This window comes from Brachionichthys hirsutus, chromosome 20, assembly GCF_040956055.1.
Source record: "Brachionichthys hirsutus isolate HB-005 chromosome 20, CSIRO-AGI_Bhir_v1, whole genome shotgun sequence".
NCBI classification, from domain to species: domain Eukaryota; kingdom Metazoa; phylum Chordata; class Actinopteri; order Lophiiformes; family Brachionichthyidae; genus Brachionichthys; species Brachionichthys hirsutus.
The window spans coordinates 7,102,388-7,123,939 of record NC_090916.1 but is presented as its reverse complement, the minus strand read 5'-3'; the positions used below and the strand labels follow the sequence as shown (position 1 = coordinate 7,123,939).

The 21,552-nt window shown below is 40.7% G+C and overlaps 2 protein-coding genes across 2 annotated transcripts; one reads left to right on the top strand and one right to left on the bottom strand.

The window, feature by feature from the left end:
- Positions 1-3,680: 3,680 nt before the first annotated feature.
- Positions 3,681-12,170, bottom strand: rfx6 (regulatory factor X, 6). Its single transcript, XM_068753828.1, has 20 exons — positions 12,020-12,170; positions 10,481-10,640; positions 9,907-10,030; positions 9,759-9,820; positions 9,583-9,660; positions 9,341-9,368; positions 8,909-9,016; positions 8,689-8,766; positions 8,481-8,594; positions 8,262-8,311; positions 7,989-8,148; positions 7,756-7,900; positions 7,561-7,670; positions 7,357-7,474; positions 6,538-6,660; positions 6,173-6,379; positions 5,697-5,997; positions 4,936-5,306; positions 4,356-4,553; positions 3,681-3,838 (listed from the first exon to the last, which is right to left on the bottom strand). The coding sequence occupies exons 1-20, from the start codon at positions 12,168-12,170 to the stop codon at positions 3,681-3,683; spliced, it is 2,844 nt and encodes a 947-aa protein (XP_068609929.1).
- A 2,291-nt stretch (positions 12,171-14,461) lies between these two features.
- On the top strand, positions 14,462-21,480 carry tdrd15 (tudor domain containing 15). Its single transcript, XM_068754086.1, has 4 exons — positions 14,462-14,493; positions 15,012-20,663; positions 20,806-20,957; positions 21,381-21,480. Exons 1-4 carry the CDS (start codon positions 14,462-14,464, stop codon positions 21,392-21,394), a joined length of 5,850 nt encoding a protein of 1,949 aa, XP_068610187.1. The 3' UTR covers positions 21,395-21,480.
- Positions 21,481-21,552: the final 72 nt, after the last annotated feature.

The following is a 21,552-nucleotide window of genomic DNA, read 5'->3' as shown; positions in this document are numbered from 1 at the left end:
GCCAAATAACAGGGTTTAAATGCTATATTGTCATGAAAGAATTGATCACCAATAGCGGATTTCATCATTTTTGTTTAAAATAATGTTTCTTTTGTCTCAGACAGTCTTGTTTACCTCATGCAGGTATTGATGTCCTTTCTGTTTGGCGCTATGTGAGAGAATGAAGCATCAAGAACTCTATTAAGGTCAGAAATGAAGGGCAAAGACGTGGGCTGTTCCACTTTCAACACCATGCATGGCATGCCGGCTGCACTGTTTTACATTTACAAGACCACTTCTACACCGAAAAACACTCATTTCAGTATTTCATGTCACACTGAGGAACATAAAAACAACTTTATCTATGGCAGATGTGCTTTATGACTTCAAGAAAGCCTTCGCACACTAAAGACACACTTGAAAATGTGAAAGATGCTTGTGAAAAGTAAAAAGAAATAATTACAAGGACGCAAACTGAGAAATCAGAGATGGCCTCTGAAGAGCAGGGAGCTCACGCAGTTTAAAAACTGAAATTAAATGCAGATTTGTTGCGATGAAGCAGCTATTGAGGTGCTGCTAAGGACTTAATTAGGAGTCTTATTAATGTCTATTGGTCTTGCCAAGGTGAGCCAAGTCAGGCAAGAGTTTGATTCTTTTATGCTATAAGAATGTTTTTCTGTCTGCAAGGGGATGAAAAATGTTACTTGAGCTCGCATTTACACTCAAGTGTTCATTTCCTTAACGAAAACTTTGAGAAAGATGTTTATTAGCAGGATTTTTCTATTATACTTTGTTGCCGTGGAGCTCATTTTGGATTATTTGTCTTACAGCTAGAAGGACATGCAGCGGAACGTATACCAAGGCCTAACAGTGCCTTTAATTAATGAAATCTCATCTAACATTCCAGCTTTCAGTTAAATAATTAACAGAAGCAATAATATATCTGGCTGACAAAAAAACAAAAATCAAATTGTATCTAGATTTTCTGAAATATCAACCAAAACAAAAAAAAAACCTGTAAAATAAAATCCTGGAAGGCTTCAACATCCTCGTTGTGTCAAAGTTTTAACAAAATCCATCAGGTATAGTTGAAGCATAAATGATTGTAAAGAGCTAAATACATTTTTTAAATAAGTGCTATTATTATTAGTAGTATAAATGTGAACATTTTGGAGCACCATATCCAGGAGCATTATTTGGGTCATATCTTGTGGTGTGGTAAACGGACATACATATTTAACGTTGTGAAACTTGGCTCTGCTGCACTGAGAGACTTAAAGGCCAACGATGCTACGCTCTCTCCGGACGTTCACTCCTGAGACGACAGGACTTAAAATGTGAGTCTGCTGCCCTCTGATGGAGCCGAGGACGTCTCGTCTCCTCCAGAAAAGACACGGAATCATGTTTAATCCGGATCGTTTCACTTTGAGTCTAGGGTGACTGCAACACCTTAAATCACACGGGGTTGATGCATCAACTGTTAAAGGTTTGAAAAATGTTTGCAATGAAGCCACTGAAGTAAAACAAAGCAAACTGTCCATTTTTATATAGCACTGATTAGATTATTACAAATGTGAAGAAACCTAAAGTGCACAAATTATGGTCTTGATTTATGTGTGTCATCTGGAGTGCATGCTAGTGAAATGTGATTACTTATTATCATACAATCTAAAATATAATTTAAATGTCATTTGATTTCCTTGCAGTCGTACATTTTTTTGTATTAAAACATTAAATCTGGCATAAACACAGGTACCGGTATTTAGTTTCTGATATTTCATTTGCAAAACAGACAGACGTAGAAGAAGTTACACTCTGGTGGGTCTTACCTGCAGCAGAGAGAGAGAGAGAGAGAGAGAGAGAGAGAGAGAGAGAGAGAGAGAGAGAGAGAGAGAGCTCTAATGCAAAGTTCTGGTTAAACATTGGCCCAAAGTTTGCCTTCCGCCTTCTGTTGTTTTTACACTAAAGGTCCAGCAATTGTTGCAGCCATTATTGACTTAGTAATTAAAGTATTTTAACGTGGGGATTCTGTAATCATTACATATGCCGCCATCTGTTCCTGTGCCACTGCATGAGCACCTGAAATGGATTTTTCCTCCCGAGTAGATAACATATAAAAACCAATCAAGAAGGGAGGAGGGCAGCGCGGCTGCTGCCATTCATCTCAAGCATTCTGACTCATGCCAATATTGATTCGTATCGGGTAGCCTGTCAGGCTTTATCCTTATGTGACTGATTAGATGAAAACCAGCAATAATCTTGTTTTTTTAATTAGCCTAGGATATTTCTTTTTTTTTTTTTTTTACCCACCATTTATGCTAATATAACGTTTTTTCTTTTTTGGTATGTTGTACTTCAATTTTTTTTTAAATTACCTGAAGTGAACAGAATTCTGGTCTGATTTGTTCTTAATAAATTCACTTTTCTTTCTTTTTTTCGTCAATTGAGAACGGGTCCTCAAAAGGAGCTGAATAAAAATAAAAATATTTCAGGTCGTCATTCACTTTGTTAAAATATAAAAGCAGCCAGTTGTTTCCTTCTTTTTCTGTAATTATATTATCTTCATTAATTGAATTTATATATTTTCAGGTCATGATATCATGGAAAATACATTTATTAAAAAAACACTGACTAGATATATATACTTTATTATTACATCGTTTCTTCACAAAAAGGTCAAAAAAAAAACATTATGAAGAAATCCTGACATCAAATGTAAAACTTTTCCAGTTTCCAGAGGTGCTCTGAGTTTTTCCATCCTCTGCGTAAGACTTAATTTGCTATCCTTGTTAAAATGCAACTAAAATAAAATAAAACACATCCATGTGTCTTGAGCAGCTCCCCCTCCCCCCGCGCTGGTTCTCCAGCATAGTGGTAAACACTTTTATCTCACTCATATCTCCTCCATTGTGCAACAAACCAAACAATGACAAAAGGCCCCAACTTTGATCCGCAGTCTTCAATTGTGATTCGTCCCTGTAATCTGAGCCATTAAACAGCCGTGCGTTTAGCACTTTGACACGCGGCCTTTGAATCAGACGAGACAAACATCCGATCGAGGTGACGGGGAGTCAATCTGCTCCACAGGCGGACAAAGACAAGAACAAGACCTGCTTCCCAGTTCATGTTCTGCTCAGTAACTCCATTATTACTGTGGTTAAACAAAAGTCCTGAGGCCACCTGATTATGATCCATGTAGTCGGTGGAACTGCAGCAGATACTTTAATATTTTTGACCACACTGTCATCATTTCTATGCTTTTTCCCCAAGAATCATCACCATCTCAATTTATACATCCGGTAATTCCATTTATGGCGACTTTCCTGCAAAAACAACTCACCTCGTTAAAAATGTTATCGTGTGAACCCTGAGAAATGTAATAAAACCTTAGCATGCTGCTAATGCTAAATGCTAATAAATAACACAACATGGGACTATGAAATATTTATTTTCGACAGTTTTGCACACAGAAAAAAAAAGTGTGATTGATAAATGATAAATAACTATATCTTTAGAGAGATGTTCAATGTATTTTTTATATATAATTATCCATATTTAAATGTACAATAATAAATATACTTCCGGTTTCTACAATCTTTCCACGTATCGCAATGTCCTTACGGCGCACGCTGCTCCTCGTGGTCTGGATGCTCTACTCATACATACTTGAAGGGAACGAGAACCTCCAACAGTTTTGTGCGTCACTGTACTCCTCCTGCTCCCATGAAGACCGTATTGATGGGAGGCAGCGAGGACACCAGGCCCTGCGCCTCTGAGGTCGAGGCCACCCGATGCTGAGGGAGCAGTGCATCCTGGGAAGGGAACGGTGACGGAACCCCGAACATGCAGGGAGCAGATCCTGATGATCCTGATGAAATCACAGAGAGCGACAGCCACATGAATTCCCATTGGTTGAGAGAAAGGCTGAGGCGACACATATTGATTGGTGTTTGGATGCTATAATAGAGGATGCATACAAAAAAAAAGTCGAGACGCCATCCATGCACACATAACAAAATAAAAGCAAGTTTAAAAAAGAAAAACAGTTTTGTTCATCACATTCCTTAAGATCGTGGCATTGAAATAACGCTTTCTATCGTCAGCTTTTGTAAAACGGAGTATGAATCTATTCAATTCTTCCTGTTTTCTCCAGTGATATTTGATAAAATAAATCTCTGTATCAGCCTGTTATTAAATAAATAATAAATAATGATCAATACTCGATGCCTGTGCGACAGTACAGAGGCATAAAGGATGGTAAAAAAAAATTATTATTTTATTTCAAAGACTTCTTTTTTCATGGTTCTTTGCACTGCTGTAGTTTTTTTTTTGCCACTAAAATGTTGTGAAAAGAAATGTTACATTTCACCACCGACCTGCTCCAGGTTCAGCCTCGGTGAAATACATCCCTGTGGCTTTCCTTCCCGGTTCGTCCAGGATGTTGAGCGGATCGTGGACTTCCGAGTAGGTTGAAGGGAACGGACGCAGATTCCCAACGCTGCTGATGACGGACACGTGCTGGTCGACCAATGACGTCATACGCTGGCTGTCCAGGTAACTGCTGTTGTAGTAGCCTGCCAAGGGATGAAGGCCACAGGAACAACTGAAAGGCCATTTCTGTGAATTTGTTTGTTTGTTTTCAAAACGAAACCGGAGAAAAAAATGATTCGCCTTAATTTCTATAATTCATAAGCCAAAAAACCATTTTTTTGGTTACGTGTCCGTTATGTGTCAGCAGAAAGTGACAAATAGCAGCAGCTAACAAGCACAGAAAAGGGTTTGAAAAATGTCACTAAGTTTCATTTAGATAAAAAAAATTAAAAGGCACTTATAACATTCAAAGCAGATTGTTTTGTGCATAAATTTGCATTCATTTCCCTGTAATGAACAAAAGTTGGGACCATAATTAAAAATACATTTGTGCAGATTTGTTGCCCAGGTCCCAGCTGTCCTTACCATTGTGTCCTGCAGTCGAGTACGTCTGTGCCTGACACCCGCCACCCATGGGATTCAGCCCAGTCCCCACAAATCCAAACCCCTCACTCGAGTCCAAAATTTGAGCTGCTGTTTGAGAGTCCAGTCCCTGTTCAGACTGAACCGGATCTGGACCTGAACTGTAGCCGGACGCGGGTCGGGCTGCCGAGCCGTACGGTGTCAGGGAGCACTTGGTGCTGCTGGACGAGTGATGGGTCAGTGGGAGATGCTGACTGTATAAAACATCTTTGGTCAGGTGTTGCTCGTTGAAGGAGGGGTACCGAGAGAGATTGTAGGCCACGGACAAAGGCTGGGATGGAACCGAAGCCAGACACTGGCTCTGAGCCTGAGGCCTGAAACACACAAAACAAACCTCCACATCCTTAATTTAAAATTAGTCTTTAAGATTCAAAGACTAGTAAGAGAACTAAGGGCTAAGAAACCATCTTCATATCGACAGAATAAATCCTTCTTATCAGTGCAGGTCTTAATATTAAATATTTCTAAATGTTAATACTTTGAAATTTGGAAAGCTTTTTCAGAATTTATACCCATCCTCGTAAAAAAAACACCTTCTTACTTTATTGAAGTAATAGCAACAATAGCCGTATAATTATTCAATTGTGGATTTACTTTTGTTTTTTTGCCCAAATTGAGAGCAGTTCTGTAAAAGTGTCGATGGAATGTGTTTTAAACTTGAATGCATCACACTGTATGGACGCAGAGTCCTAAATGGAGCTGACCTCAGGCCAGTCTGGTAGTTTGAGCCTGATGAGAAGTAACTGGAGTTGGTCTGGGGTAAGCAGTGGTACAGGTTCTCCGGGTACGAGGAGCAGGAGGTGGACTGAGTGATGGCGCTGATAGAAGACAGGCAGGAGGAAGATGCGGAGGATGAGGAGCACTCGGTGGAAGAAGAAGCAGCAGCCAGAGGCCTCCCCGTCATGGGGCCCTGATTGATGACGGAGCCTCTGTGCATTAACGCCGCTGGAGAGATAGGGGGCGTCATGAGGGGGCCGCTGACCTGAGAGAAGTCCATCTGACCCGCTGCTTGTGTGTGAAGAGAAAACATACAATAACAGGAAGTAAGTAAGGTCTGCTGTTTTATGTAAACAATCTGGAAGCATATTGGTGCCAATCGTTTATTATTTATTAGGTTTGTCATTTAACATGGGTGGCTAGCAGACGATCTTAGGATGCATTCGTTTTATGTATTTCTCACCTGTAGCCGTGAACACAGTAGATTCTGTCCCCTGGTAGATGTTGGTGCTTGTTTGCAAACTTGGCTGCTGATTGGTGGATAAAGACATATAGGCGTGTTCTCCCAGAGCTTCATTCTTTACCGATTGGTCAGCGATGGTGCTGGCCTTGTTGCGATTAGCAAGGAAGCAGGAACTGGGGGAGGCCATGAGTGCCGCTTTACTCGCATCTGAAAGTCACAAAGAAGCAGCCACTGTGAACTCTAAATATAAACTACATTTGTTTTATGGTGCCTTTTTCACCAGTTACATTTCCATCGTTTCAGGTTTACATTTGCGCCGAGTTCGTGCACCTGAACCGCTTGGTGTCATCGGTGATGCTTGATACCTGCATTTTTCATGTACTTGTCCAACAGGTTCTGTAGGTCCTGCTCCTTGTCGTTGTTGAACTGAGTCTCCAGAGCCAGCAGGATGTATTCATCTAAAAGCATCCTGATCAGGTGGAAGGAACCTGCCAATGTCAAAGTAAAGGAGAAAAATACTGATATTAGTTCACACCTCATACAAGCAGAGAGCGAATCAATCTGAGCTCCTTCTTAATCTACTGGTTGAACCTTTGGGCTCGACCTGCTCCCTGGCTGACCTGCAGGGTCACCGGTCGGAAACATTCTGTGTGTGTGTGTGTGTGTCTGAGCTTAACTGGGAGCCACCAAATGGTTAGTGTTTATTCACATACACACACTCTTTGTGCCTGTGTTTGAACAGAGAGCACGCGACCCCCCCCAGATAAGACTTTGTTTAATCAAGGCGAGTCTGGCCATTACAATTTATGGCACTATTGTAGCAATCTGGCCTGAGCTGGCTCGTATTAGCCTCTGTGTGTGTGTGTGTGTGTGTGTGTATTTTGACACTTCCTGTAGACAGGATGATGGAGAAGAAAGGAGCAGAGGATTAATTAGCTGTACAACGGTTCACAAATAATAATCACTGGAAATTAGTAAGGCTTACTGCCGGCAATGCGGACCAAGCTCTGACATATACAGAATGGACGGCCCTTATAACCCCCCCCCCCACAGGACTCCCTGAGGGACACGGTGATAAATAACGGTTAGACAAATTATCTATGTCTAAATTGACCCTTCCATGCTTCGCAAGGTCAAGTAAAACATCAGACGAAATGAATTTGTAGCTTTTGAAATATTCTCACCAAAACTGGAGGCATTGTTGAGCGTGAGGTTGTGCATAACTCTGGCACCAAAAAAACTCCACCTGAGGAGGAAATCCTGAGCCCTCTTCTTCACCGATCGACCGCTCTGCTTACCGGGCTGATGAGGAAACAAATGAGAGAAGAAACTGTTATGTCGGCGCAACAAGGATGTGTGGAGGGCAGATCCAGCCGGACAGGCGTTACCTTGATGACTTTATGCTCCACGACAGAGTCCAGCCACTCGATGAAGGACTCCACCGTGGCGTTCTTCCTCAGCAGCTCTTTCAGCTCTTGAAAGACAGTGATGGAGTCATCTGAGAAGAATGAGACCAAAGGATGAGGAGTTTCGGTACTGGAGGTAGGATTTCTCCTCGGTTTTATTTGTTTGGTTCGTCTTACACTCAGAGTAGATGTCTGGATCGTGGTCTCCAATGATGTTTACGCTGAGCAGCGGTTGTGAACTGATGCTGCTGAGATCCACGCTGTCGATGTCCAGCACCATGCCGGTCACCACAGCCTGGTCAAACAGAGCCGGACGGGCTATCTGCACAAAACAGAGGGGAGATGAAGAATCCCATCAGGGTACTCTGTGATCCAGCTAGTCTACACTTCTATAAATTTAATTTTTGTACCTGTGCCAGGTGTAGAAATGAGGTCTGTCTCTTCAGGGAGGATACAAAGTGGCGTGCAATGGGAAGTTTTTTTTCTGCAAGGCATTCTGGGAGATTCTCCAGGGAAGAGGCGAGCCAGTGTTCCCAGTGTTTGGCAAAGTTGCGGATATCTGCCAACAAACTGATGGACAACATTTATTCATCATCATCAGTTTAGCATGATGTCTCCGTGCATCCTAATTGGGTCCAGTTTTTTTTATTTGACAAAAACACACTAAGGGAAGTCGGACAAACCTTTCTGGCATCTCCTGCATTGTAGCAGGAATCAGGACGTCTGTCATGACCTGAGGAAACACGTAAGAAAATATGCAGCTAATGCATAAATCAGTCTATCAGTGAGTCAACAGCAATGCATCATGTGTATATGTCAGACATTTTTAGCTCTAATACTTGATATTTGATGGTAATTCTTTTTTTTTGTTGTTTGCATTAAACGCAGTATTTCATCACAACCTTGTAAAGAATGGAGTCGCAGACACAGAAGATGTCGACTATAACAGGGTTTTCCAGCAGCGGCAGCAGGTGGTCGGGCATTCCCTGCCAGAAATGGAGCAGAAAATTCTGGATCTGAAACAAAATATTTGAAGACTTGTATCAGCTTTGTCGGGTCTTAAACTGTTTTTTTTTTTTTTTCTGCAGTCGATGTGAGAGTAAAGCTCACCTCCTCAAAGTTGACATTGATGGCATTGTCCAGGATGCACTGGCAGTGTGTCTTATACATCATGATCAGAGTGTCCACCTGCAATTAAATGTCATGTATGGAACCATTAAAATTCATATTTGCCCCCCCCCCCCGTATCTATTCTCTATCGTGGAACAATGCAACAGATAGACACACTTTACTGACAGGTTACTGAACGTGGGATTCATTGATCACAAACCTTATCTCTGGAGATGTTTCCCTGCAGCAGAAGATGCTGAGCGTTGGGAAAGTCTGGGAGCAGCGTCCCAGTTTTGGAGCTCAAAGAGTATTTCCTGGTGAAGCCTCCCTGAAAAAGAGAACAGCGTCAGAACCATATCTATAATAACCGTATCTGTAATAACCATATCTGTAATAACCATATCTATAATAACCATATCTATAATAAGAGTTTCATAAATGCCATCCTGGCTCCATTTGTGAGACATCTGGCACTGATCCAGAAATGGATCGCAGGGTTCTGTGACATCACATGTGCAACAGAGCATATTTCTATATTTCTGAGGGTTGGCATGGAAACGGCTAAACTCTTTAAACCAAAGAGGGCGGCAAACATCTTTCTGTCTGGTGTTGGGTTATTATTATTTTTAAAGGAGGAACCGTTTTCACATACCTCATTCTTAAGCTTGCTGCCTGAAAATCTGCAATGAAAGAAAACCAGATTTCATTTTTTACAATAAACGTTTGAGCAGATAATGTGATTTATTCAAAATTCCACGTAATGCATATCATTTAAATGTAATTTTTGAATTTGGGCTTTTATGTAATACATTTAGACACTCAAAACTTTGATGTCTGCAAATACTGAGAACAACCAGAAACAGAACGGACATGACAAACAAAATGTTTTATTACCTGGTCAAACCCTTTCCAGAATACACAGAGTGATAGTAGGCACTGCTCTCTTTGATGCCAATGCCATAGTAGTGATATCTGCATGGCGTGACATGTCAGAAATAAAATGCCTTAATCAAGTTAAACAGAACAACCGCATGACGAGACAAGCTTTTTTTTTTTTTTTTTTTTTTTACTTGGAGTGTCCTCGAGTTCCCAGCCTTCTTGTTGTGAGGAGAGGAAACTTCTGTCGAATTGTCTGAGGAGGAAAGGAAATACTATTAATATTCTATGGATCCATAATTCTTAACATTATTCATCATGTTTACACACACACACACCTACCTTTCCAAAAGTAGCAGCACAGGCCGGCTCCAGTTTCTCCTTCCTGCAGAAGTCCAGGTAGTGAGCGTAGAGGATGCACCGAGGCAGACACACTCCTTCACACACTATATAATTCTCCTCCAGCCTGTTGAAACACGGTTTTTACCCTGTATACAAACGTTATTTCATAATAACAAACAAAATATTAAGTCCTTATATTATGTCGAAGTATGAACTTTTATTAAGTCCCTAAACACACATATGTGTGGATGAAAATCTCCCTCCTGTTAAACTAAATAAAAGGTTAAAAAACACTCTGGGAAAGCTGGAGTTTTTTTTATTAAACTATCCAGCAGTATATTAAGTAATAATAATAATAATAAAACCATCAGAAATAACAGTAAGACACTGTAAAGAGACATTTTATTATAAATTAGAACTGAAAAAACATTTCATTAAGCAAGATTTTGAATGCATAACGTTTACTTGTATTCATGTATTTAATATTTTTGGTATTAGTACTTTCACTACAATAAAAGCTCGTTTTAGAGTCCTTTTAAAGATGCTTTTCGTAGACTGGTTCCATTGTCCTTACCACTGCAGGGTGAGTTGTGTCTGTTTCTTCTTGTCCTTGATGATCTGACTGATGGTCTTCCTGGAAGATGAGATGTTCTGTTTGATGCTCAGGTCTGGGTTAAAGTCCACCAGGTCCGGGTCCTCCTCAGAGGATGGCGTCTCATTACTGTCCTCCGCTTCTGCGCAAACACAAATACGGTGCATCGTACATAGCAGGTGAGAGACAAGCTCAGCACTGCACCGCTTGTTCTTCGTGAAGGTATGTAATGAAATCACACAATAAAATACTTAAAACTTCTTTTACCTTGATGTTTTCAGTTGCCTCAAGTTAACACAGTAAAAAATATATATATATATGGCTTAAATAGAAAATCTTAAACAGAGCAAAAAATACAACATCCAAACATTTCTTGAGTTTTCAACAATATTCTGTGTAAAATTCTTGAAGTAGATCAGTGCAATATCTGAGGTCAAACTCTGCTACGTTGATCGTTCCTTATCAATGGAATTTATTTTATTTTATTTTTATTTACATGTAATTGAGTGTGAATTTCTTCTCAATATCCAGTAATTCAGCTTCATATACATCCATAACTCTAAGATCTGCAGCCCGTTTCATTCATCTATAGTGCTTTTCTGAACTTTGCAATATTATTTTCCACTTTAATTCATCACCATTAAGAAGATATTGTGTGATCGTTGTTGGAAAAACTATATCGGTGACTATTGTTTTCTGACAAACTCCATTACAGCTATAAAAATACTTTTACTATGGTCGTAATTTAATTGTTTTCAGAGGGGATGTTTAACTTTCTCTTTGGGCTCAAAGACTTGAATGAAGGAAAATGTAAAAAGCGATAAACATGAAAACAACCAAGATAATATCATTAAAATTACAGTTAAGGTAATAATCACTACAATAACTAATCCCAATAACACAGTGCTATGCTGTAAAACTAAGGCCAAATTAGATAAACAGCACAACAATACATATCTTAACGATGAGGTAACTTATCAGTCTGACATCACCTGATAAAGTCCCCAGTATATGATTATTATTATTATAATATGGCATATACACCGGATATCAATATGTTGGAGCTGGGAGCACAGAGATTGTTAAAATTTCTAATTCTATCATTTAAATCAGCAAAGGTTCTGAGAAGCTTCCGGGTTAGCCTCATTTATTCCGCTATTCTGTCTCCACTGATTTACAAACTCAAGTCTTGTACAAGTTGAATTGTATTTACTTCATTATGTTTCTTCATTATTAACCTCATACACAAAACATGGCGTCGAAATCAATGGGATCCTGCTCCAGCATGACGTCAACATCCTGTTGTATAGCACCACCACGTGGTCAATTTGGGTCAAGCATTTACTGGCTCACATTTGAAATCAAACAACAGAAAGAAAGAAAAAGGTTTCAATGCATTAATTGAAATATTTATATATAAAAAAAAAGAAGAAGGTGAAGTCGCCTAAAGTATTTTAATAGAAGCTATTATTCTTTCAGCCTTACTGGCCTGAACTCTCAACAAAAGTAATTTCGGCTTACCTGATTTAATTCCAGATTCATCCTCCTGATGAAAATGCATGGCCTTGTTGAAGTTGGTTTCTTCTGGTGAGCTGCACAAAGTCTTGGTTAAAGAGTGAATAAGAAACACTCCTTTCCCGGCAGAACTGTCGCTGCTGCGTTTCATCGGCATCGTCACATAAAATGAAAGTCGATTTAGAAAAAGATCAACTAAACTAAACTGAAGGGAAGAAAAACAAAAAGGTCAGCCTGAAGTTTGACTGAAGCTATTTCCCCTTAAAATCCTAAATTCGCTTTGAATATAATTCTTTAAAAAAAACATTCGTCATTCCGCATGAATCCAGGAAACTAGATAAAAGATCATGTCCAACATTTTTTAATCCAACCTCTGATTGTCAGGCAAAAGGAAAATCTGTAAAAGAAAACTGTGCAGGTGATAAACCTGACAGAGGAACATCGGAGTAATAAAGCTGTGCTGGAGAAAGGCAGGGCTAATGAAGCCGTGGACGCATTCATCATATTTACAGAAGACTTGGACTAGTCCAGGTCGTTAATGATTAACAGAAAAACCCTCATCCATCTGTCCATACATCCATCCTCCCTCAGTCAGCTCACCCTGATGCACGAAGGCCAGCAGGGATTAAAGTCAGAGCTGTTGGGTCACTTTGGTTTCAATGATTTAGTCTGAGGCAGGTAGCGGCTGCCTGTAGGTTCATCTTTACATAATGCATTTGGGCCTACTGTGTATTTAATATTAGATATAGAGATTTCTAATGAGAGCCGTCTTATAGCTGAGACAATTCCACATCGGAGCAGTGGATTTGTTCTATCTTTAATACCTGAGGGACAGATCCAGTTGAAATATGGGTAAATTTTCACAACAAAACGATTTCGTTTTTTGACACTTTCAATAATTTCTCTCTGATTACCTCCACGAAGGAGGTTCTGTTTTTGCTGGCCTTTACCAACACACTGTGGAATTAGTAGTGGACAAACAGATCTGTTGCATCTTCAAAAGCTATGGATCTAGAATCTAGATCCATAAGACACCGCCATTACTGAAAGTGTGCTTTTAGTGAATAACTTCTAAACTAATACTGATGTCAAAGTGAATCCAATTTATAAAGGTATATGCTCTCATGGTGAAAGGAATCTAAAATATAGATAAAATAAATGTAGATAAATACTGTGGAATGATGTTTAATACAATTCATATTTTATACTTATTACAAGTTTCATTTTCCTAAAGTTGTCATCTGACCTCCTGTAGACAGATAATTGTGAATATCATTAATATCCTGCAGTGTCAGTTATTTTAATGCTTAATAAATTGGTTAACATTCAATTATTTTTCCTTTATATTCACGCCTGCTACTAGTATTTATTTTTATTCTTCCCATTACGAGTTTTACAAAACCATTTCATTTTTTTCCCTCTTGAGAATTATTTCTGTTCCTTTGAACAGTGATAACAATTTGTACACATCTAATTTATTACTACTATTATTACTGATTAACAAGCAAGCTCACGCAAAACTGTTTTGTGCCCCCAAACAGTCCCATAATTCATTGCGCGATCTACTCACACGGGGCGCCATATTGCATCCATTATCAGGGAACCGTGACGGGTAAGAACCGGATCGACGTCACTTTAGGTAACTGTAGTCAGTCACTGAGGATTATTTAATGAAACCGATCATCCCGTAGCCCGAACTTCCGGGATACTTCCGGTATGAAGTTAGGTTCTGCTTCGACTTTCATTAGCGGAGTCATACTTGTCAATAAAGTTTCGCCGGATTTTATAAGGGGAATTTTTTTTTTTTTTTTTTTTTAGCAGTACGGCGTCCTGTGGAAATAAGTAAAGGGAAAATCAGTCAATAAGGGAATATTAAAAAATAAAGCGGGGATTCAGAAAAAAACTGGGGCAAAATTAAAAACGAAACCGCTAAAGGAAATGTTAGCAGTTAGCAGACGGACGTGTCACCGTCACACTTCCGTTCTGGTCGTCGACACGCGCAGCGCCAGGTGATTTGTAGGGATGGACAGGTATGGGAGTGTTAGCATTTTGCTAAGGGAGTTTTAAAACTGTTTTTTTATTTTTATTTTATTTTACTCAGTCAGCATGAAAAGTCAAATTATTGGAGTCTGGTTCATCCAGAGAACCTTTTGTAGCTGTTGCACTTCAATAAGTTTGATGAGAAATGTCTGTCGTGTCACTATTTTTTATTTATTGCTAAAAGTTAAATTGCTTCACATTAATTTGCTAATCATCTCATCGCTGTGAGCTAAGGTGCACATTTTAGGTGTTTGTCATTTTCATTGCATTAACATAAAAGTTTATCTGAAATTAATTATTTGAAACATTTCACATTTGCAGCGCTGCTTTGTTTCTGGTTTATCGTGACATGAGGCATATTTATTTATTTCCAACCATTTTTAATTGACAGTTCCTGAATCAGGTGCCATGGAGTCAATACAGGACTCGGAACTTCAGAAGTAAGTACAACAATGTGGCAAAAATAAGTGATACATGTTCTGAGTTACATTACTATTTGTCATAATTAAGCAAAGTTTTCATTTTTTCATTGTTTTAGTGCAAAGTTCAGATGTTTGCTGCCTATTTAGGTGATGCATTTATAATTTTGTAGTTGTGCATTTGGAGGCTTTATCAGTAAGTAGAATACACTTAAGTGGAGCTCCGGATATGGCCGTACATGCTTCCATGCAATAAAAAGTATTTTCTTTAATGTTGGATTATTTTCCTCTTTTGTACAGTGTAGGGTTATAGCACAGGTATTAGGGTTTTTTTTTTAAATACACATGAAAATAAACCTGACACAAAGTTCATACTAGGGAGTCGACTTCAATACTCTGTTCTCTACTTATTTTATATTGCTTCACACGCTCGGCCCTGAAATGGAACTCTGGGCAGATGGTGCTAAATTAATAAAATAAGCTCATCAAACTAGAAACACTTTATGATTGTGATGAAAGTAATTGGATTTGGTTTACAGGTCTGGTCCATCTGCTGCATGTGCGCCTTCGCCAGTGGACTTCAAGTTAACTCACTTGGACTGGAGCCCTGATGCAACCCTCATACACTTCCAGGGACAGTACCCTACCGTGCGTGGCTATGACTATGACTTCCTACAAGGTGAAATACAGAATGTGCCAAAAACCAAAGCTGCAGTGAATCTTGGAGAGTTCTGCCTTGTAGAGGATGTTAATTCAGCTCAATGGTACAGAGGAAGAGTTCAGAACCGAAAGGATGACTTGTTTGAAGTTTTCCTCATTGATCACGGTAATGTTTTGAGCGTTGACATTGCGAGGATGTCTTCCTGTTCAATTGATTTGTTCACCCTGCCTCCCAGGATAGTTCGTGGCTTTCTTGCAAACATGCTGTTACTTCAAGGTTGTCCTGATTCTGTAATGGAGGATTACTTCTCAAAACAGATTGGGAAAAATGTCAAGGGTTACATCCAAGCCCTTCTTCCACACAAAGTGCTGTTAATGGAAATCCCCGACATCAACAAGGACCTTGTGACACAGGGGTTTGGGAAGCATTTGGACACAAATACTTTCCTCTTCTTGGTTGAGATAATAATAGGGCAGCCACCGAAACAGAATGTAGAACCAGCTCCTCATGTACTCATAGAAAACCAAAGGAGACGAGAGTTTTGCCCCAAACCGTTTGGTTTGTGGGGATATCAAAATTTTCTGTCGGCCTGTGGGCCTAGATTGAACGGTGGCGCTCGTGCTCAGATGCGTGTAACTGCCGCTGACAACCCCGGACTGTTTTATTGTCAGATGGCCAGTATAGAAACAGAACTTTTGGAAATGTCAAGAAAGCTGGCTGCAGTTTGTGAGTACAGAACCAAAGAATGCAATCATGAGACTGCAGAAAACCTGGGCTTGCTGTGTGCTGTTAAAGGCAAAGATGGCAATTGGTACAGGGGATTTGTGCAGTTTCTCCCAGTCTATTCACAGGTCAGAGTTTTCTTCATTGACTATGGATTCTTTGAATCTGTCAATGTTGATAACGTCCACAGGTTGCCACCTGGTTTTGATTCAGCCCCTATCATGGCCTTGCCTTGCTCAGTCAGGAGTGACCAGGATGAGTCCGTCAAAGCTCAGCAGTTGCGTTTTCTTAAGGCAGGCCTGCTCGGACAAGTGTTGGATGTAGAGATCAGACATTTTGATGAAGAAACGAACCTCTACTCTATCACAGTGATTGGCGCTGGAAGTACAGTTGTGAAGAAACCAGAGACCTTGCAAGGGGTTCCTAAAGTTACTTTTAAACCTGACACTGAGAAACTGTCATCTCAGGTTGCCTATGGCAACCAGGAGGCAGTCATACATGAAGCCTTTGTTGAAACACTGAAAGCAGAAGAGCTGCAGGTGGACTCTGTCTTTGTGGGCTACGTTGAACACGTTCAGAATCCAAACCACTTCTGGATCAGAACACAAAAACGTAACGATGACTTTGAAGAAGTGATGACAGAAATTGCAGATCACTTCAAACAAATGAAAGTGGAAGATGATGTACTGTGGAATCCTGAGGTTGGGACCCTATGCTGCACCATTTATGAGGAAGACATGCATTTCTACAGGGCTGTAGTGACAGCAACTCTTGATCATGGATCTGAAGTTTTTTTTATTGATTTTGGGAACACTGAGAAAGTGCCACAAAAGGTAATTAAGAAGCTACCGGAGAAAGTTGCCAGCAAACCACCATTCGCCATCTGTTGTTCCCTTGCTAATGTTTTTCCTTTGGGGTGTGTCTGGACCAGCACCAGTTCTGACTTGTTCAGCAGGGCTGTGTCAAACAAAGCCCTGCAAGTCCATGTTCTCCAGATGACGCGTAACAAATGCGTCGTCGATCTCTGCGCTGTTGAGAGTGGCGGCAAGCAAAATATCAGTGACCTCATGATCTCTGCTAAACAAGCGGGATCGTGGATCAAATTATTAATGAATCCCTCCATGCAAAATGATACAGATATGACAGAAAAAACAAGTTGCCAAAGCGTGACATCAGACACTAATGGGAATACAGCGCAGTTGGTACTTTGTGATGAGGAAGAGGAAAACCCCAAAGATGAAACTGAGATGGCCAAAGCTCCTCCTTGCTTCAAAGTACAAAATATCAAGCCTGGGTTCGAGTTTGCGGTGTGCTGTTCTGACATCAACACGCCATCGGATTTCTGGTGCCAGCCTGTGGATGGTGTTCCAGCTTTGGAGGACCTGATGAATAAACTTCAAGAATATTACTCAACTCACACAGTCCCCCTCCAATCAGAGGATTTATGTTGCGTTGCCAAATCTTCTCAAGATGGAAGATGGTACAGGGCCTTCATCACAGAAAAGGAGAGCGGTCATGCCAAAGTGATTTTGGTTGACTATGGTTGTGCCATCCAAATCAAAGATGACAGTCTTCAAGCAATAATGCCAGAATATGTTCATTTGGAAAGGCAAGCTTTCTGGTGCAGTCTTTACAACCTGATCGAACCTGCAGACTCCAAGCAGAGTGATGATAATTGGAGTCCGGAGGTGTGTCGCGTCCTGAAAGACTTCGTCTGCGACAGCACCTGTATCTTACGATGTCAAGTCGTTTCTCAGTTGAGTGTGAAAAATGGGCTGTGCAATGTTGTAGACATCTACAGCACCAAAACCCATCAGAGCATAACAAACTTGCTCTTGCGACAGGGCCTGGTAAGAGAAGTGACAATGTCGGCAAAGCAACTGTCAACAGCGTTGCCCGAGTCGTTTGTCTTCTCTTCATACGATTTGAACCCCGGAAACGATGAACAAGTCTATGTTACTTATGTTAGCAGTCAGTGGGATATCTACTGCCACCTTGAGAGAAACAGTGACCTCATCGAAGAGCTTGAAAGGAAAATCCCAGAGGAGACGGACAAAATCAGGCAGGCTGGTACAAGAGCTGTTGGAAGGAAGCTGTGCCTGGCAAAATACTTGGATGGTAAATGGTACAGGGGAGTGGCACATCCTGTTCAGTCACCTCTGCATCTCAGTGTGTTGTTTGTGGATTATGGAAACACACACACATCAGAGAAGACCAAAACATTGTTTATCCCCAGAGATTGTGGTGACTTGTTGTACACACCCATGCAGGCTCTGAAATGTAACCTTGCTTCAGTGTCCAAGAAGGAGCACTATGCAGTTGTCAAGGAATGGCTGAATGATACAATCCTTAACAAGAACGTGAGAGTCCATATCGTTGGAAAGGTCAAAAATGGTGCATTTGATGTTGAACTTTTTGATGGCGAAATAAACATCAATGAGCTGGTAAATAAACTCATTGCTAGTCTTGCACCTAAACCAAAATCGGTTTTGAATTGTGACGTTAGAAAAAATAAACTGAAAACTACCAACAAAACGACTTCCATCAAGTGCAAGAGTCAAGACAAAGGGCATTCTCAATTGTCTACCCGATCAAATATCCACCTAGGGAGTCAAGTTTGTTCTGTACCCTTAAAGAAAGAACACACAAAAAAATGTGTTCATGATGAAACCCAGAGAGAAAGTTCGAATGTAAAAGCATTGAACCCGGATAAAACAAAGCACTGCCCAGTAAATCTCCAGAAGAACTCTGAGAGAAAACGAAGCAGAGAGAACCCTGATCCAAATGTGAAGTCAGAGCAGCCACAACATACAGAGGAATCAGAGATCCTTCAGCTCTCCTGTTTGCCCAGCATGAAAGTGACCAAAGGATTCAGGGCGATGTGTTTTGTTTCCCACGTGGACTCAATCAACAGTTTTTATCTTCAACTCTCAGAAGATGAACCTGCCATTCTCAAAATGTGCCAAGACCTGAACTCTGGTAACTTCAAAGATTCCTTAAATACCACCCCAACTTTGAGAATCAATGCCATTGTTCTAGCAGAGTTTGAGGAAGACGGCGCTTTGTATCGTTCTGTTGTGAAGGGCTATGAAAAAGGTTCTTTAAAAATTGGGTTTCTGGACTATGGAAACTCGGCAGTGATGGGGAAAGATAAGATCTACCCTCTACCAAAGGAGTATCTCTTGCAGCCGAGGTTAAGCATACCATGCTCCCTGTTCGATGCTAGCATTTACGAAAATGATGCTGCTTTCATTGATGCTGTAATGGAGAAGCCTCTCATGGTTGACTTTGTCCATCAGCGTGGAACTCATTGGGTTGTCCAGGTTGAGATTCTTGATAGCTTAGTCGATCCTCCGGCGTCACTTGAAGCTGACACTAAAAGTAGCGCTGAGAGCAAAAAAGAAGGGAACGATGACATTCAGATGTTGCCACCTCCCAACCCGACACTACAACTTGCCACACCATCATCCAAACTGAAGGTAAAGTTGAGACTCCCTAAAAAACACCTCAGACACAAGATCCATTCTAAAACCACGAAATGCTCTAACAAAGCGAAGCGTGACCGCACGGATAAAATGATGAGTCTTCCTGTTCATGCTAAAGAAACAGAGAATTGTCAAGTCCTGGCGGTACTTAGTAACGGCACTTTTTACATCAGACTGAATAGGTCCAGTGAAATGCTTCCTGCATTACAAAGTCATATAGCTAACAACCTGGACAAGTACAACCTGGTGGCTGAGGAGGATCTCAAACAAGGCCTCAAGTGCTTAGTTCAGGCAGAAGAGACCAGGCAGTGGCACAGGGCTGTTGTTCAAAATGTTTCCCGGGGAAAATGCCAGGTCCTACTCTTGGACTATGGACTAACAGAAGAAATTTCAAGTTGCTCAATCAGACAACAGTGTAGCAACCTGGAAAAAGTCCCTGGCCTTGCAGTTTTGTGTAAGGTGAACTGCCTCGGGTTCGGCCAGCAAGAGGATGACACCAAGTCGTGGTGTCAAACACTCAAGCAGTTGATAGGCAATGACGTCAAGCTGATTTTTGTGTGTTATTCGAACGCTGCTAAACTTTGGAGAGTGGAAATAATAATAAACGGACTTTTCCTCATTCGCCATATGACAATTTTGCCGCAGCAGAATGAGGATACGATTCCACCGCCCTCCGAAAACCAAAGTGAGAGAGAAGAGCTTTTGGACACAAGTCAGCCACAGGAATTTGTCTTTGCTCCTGTTGTTCTGGGCAGAATGTACTCTGGCTGTGCCGCTGCAGTGACAGCTCCCTTTGACTTTTGTGTTGCTCTGGACAACTCTCTGCTCATTATGAACGAAGTGTCCATAATGTTGAGCAACCTGTCTGGAGAGATGTGTCCTCTTCCTGAAGCCCACCTGGTCCCTGGCACTGGCTGCCTATTGAAATCGGACGCCAAAAACAAGTGGTGCAGAGCAGAAATTGTACAATGTGACAGCAAGGTGATCCTCAACCTAGTGGATTACGGTCATTACGAGAGCATCCCTTTTGAAAACCACTGTAACCTCAAGAGACTTCCAATGGATATAGCAAACTTGCCAAAGGTGATATACCCCTGCTCCCTGAGAGGGGTGAAGCCTGTTGGAGCAGATGGCCGGTGGACCAATGAGGCGGCCGTCATCCTCGAGCGATGTTTGTACCAGAAGAGCCTTCAGATCTTCTTCCGAGAGCTTGTGTCAAACGCAGAGTGGAAAGTGGACATTCTGACTGATGACCACCATGTTGCCACGGAGCTGGTGGAAGCTGGGCTTGCCAATTATACAGACATCCTGCTAGGATTAAGGTATGAGCTTATAACTCTTTTACGTCTTCACTATTCTTTGATTGATGCAAGCTGAAGTCAGCTCGATAGCTCTCGAACTTAATCTGAGTTCTATATGCAGCATGCAATGTGAGCTAAGTAAGAAATTGTGTTTTTCCACTAGGTTCAAGGAAGAGAGTCATTGTAATGCTGCTCCTGATGGTGAGGAAGAGTATGAAGATGAAGTCTTTGACTGGACGTCTGACTCTTTGGGTGAGTTGGAACAAGAAGAGGGTGAGCTGCTACACCGCCTGGGAGTGTCCAGATCAAGTCAATGTAAGAGACGTTTGTGTATTGACATCACATGGATGTGTATGTTGATCACTGCAGACATGCATCAGCCATTGCCTTTTAAAAGATCTATATATTAGATTGACAGTTTTTAAAGCAAAAATAAAAATAAACATCTGCAGGTTCTCTTAACTGTAAAGATTTGTTTCTTTTATTTGGAATTCTGAGAAAGTTTTGCCATATTTTCAAAACCAATTGTGAAAATAATCCAAAATAGTCAATAATCACACTAATGGTTCGTTGTAAGTTCTAACCAAACAGCTTTGATCCATCACCCACGCTGGACAAAATGGGATATCTCACACAAAAATCAATGAATGATTGAAATATATTTAGAAATGTAAAATTTCACAGCCTTTGTCAATGACTAGTACAGTTATTTCACTGCTTTTCTTTCTTTTCTTACAGGTTTGGTGATGTGAAACGTTCCGGTGTCCCATCCCTGAAGACTCCGTAGTAGAAGCAGTTCTAAAACCAAGTGATTTTTCTCACGGTAAATAAAGAATAGTAGCTTTAATGTACATACATATTTTTGATGTGAAAGTCTTTTTTGTAAGCACAAAGTTAACATAGATGCAAT

Bases quoted from the DNA above. Each gene is read 5' to 3' on its own strand.
- rfx6 (XM_068753828.1), bottom strand. From the start codon at position 12,170: ATGCCGATGAAACGCAGCAGCGACAGTTCTGCCGGGAAAGGAGTGTTT. The intron at 8,595-8,688 runs GTGAGCTTTACT...ATTTTGTTTCAG, and splicing joins TCAATGTCAACTTTGAGGAG to ATCCAGAATTTTCTGCTCCA. The intron at 6,661-7,356 runs GTGAGAATATTT...TGACATTGGCAG, and splicing joins CAACAATGCCTCCAGTTTTG to GTTCCTTCCACCTGATCAGG.
- tdrd15 (XM_068754086.1), top strand. From the start codon at position 14,462: ATGGAGTCAATACAGGACTCGGAACTTCAGAA. The intron at 14,494-15,011 runs GTAAGTACAACA...TTTGGTTTACAG, and splicing joins CAGGACTCGGAACTTCAGAA to GTCTGGTCCATCTGCTGCAT. The intron at 20,664-20,805 runs GTATGAGCTTAT...TTTTTCCACTAG, and splicing joins GACATCCTGCTAGGATTAAG to GTTCAAGGAAGAGAGTCATT.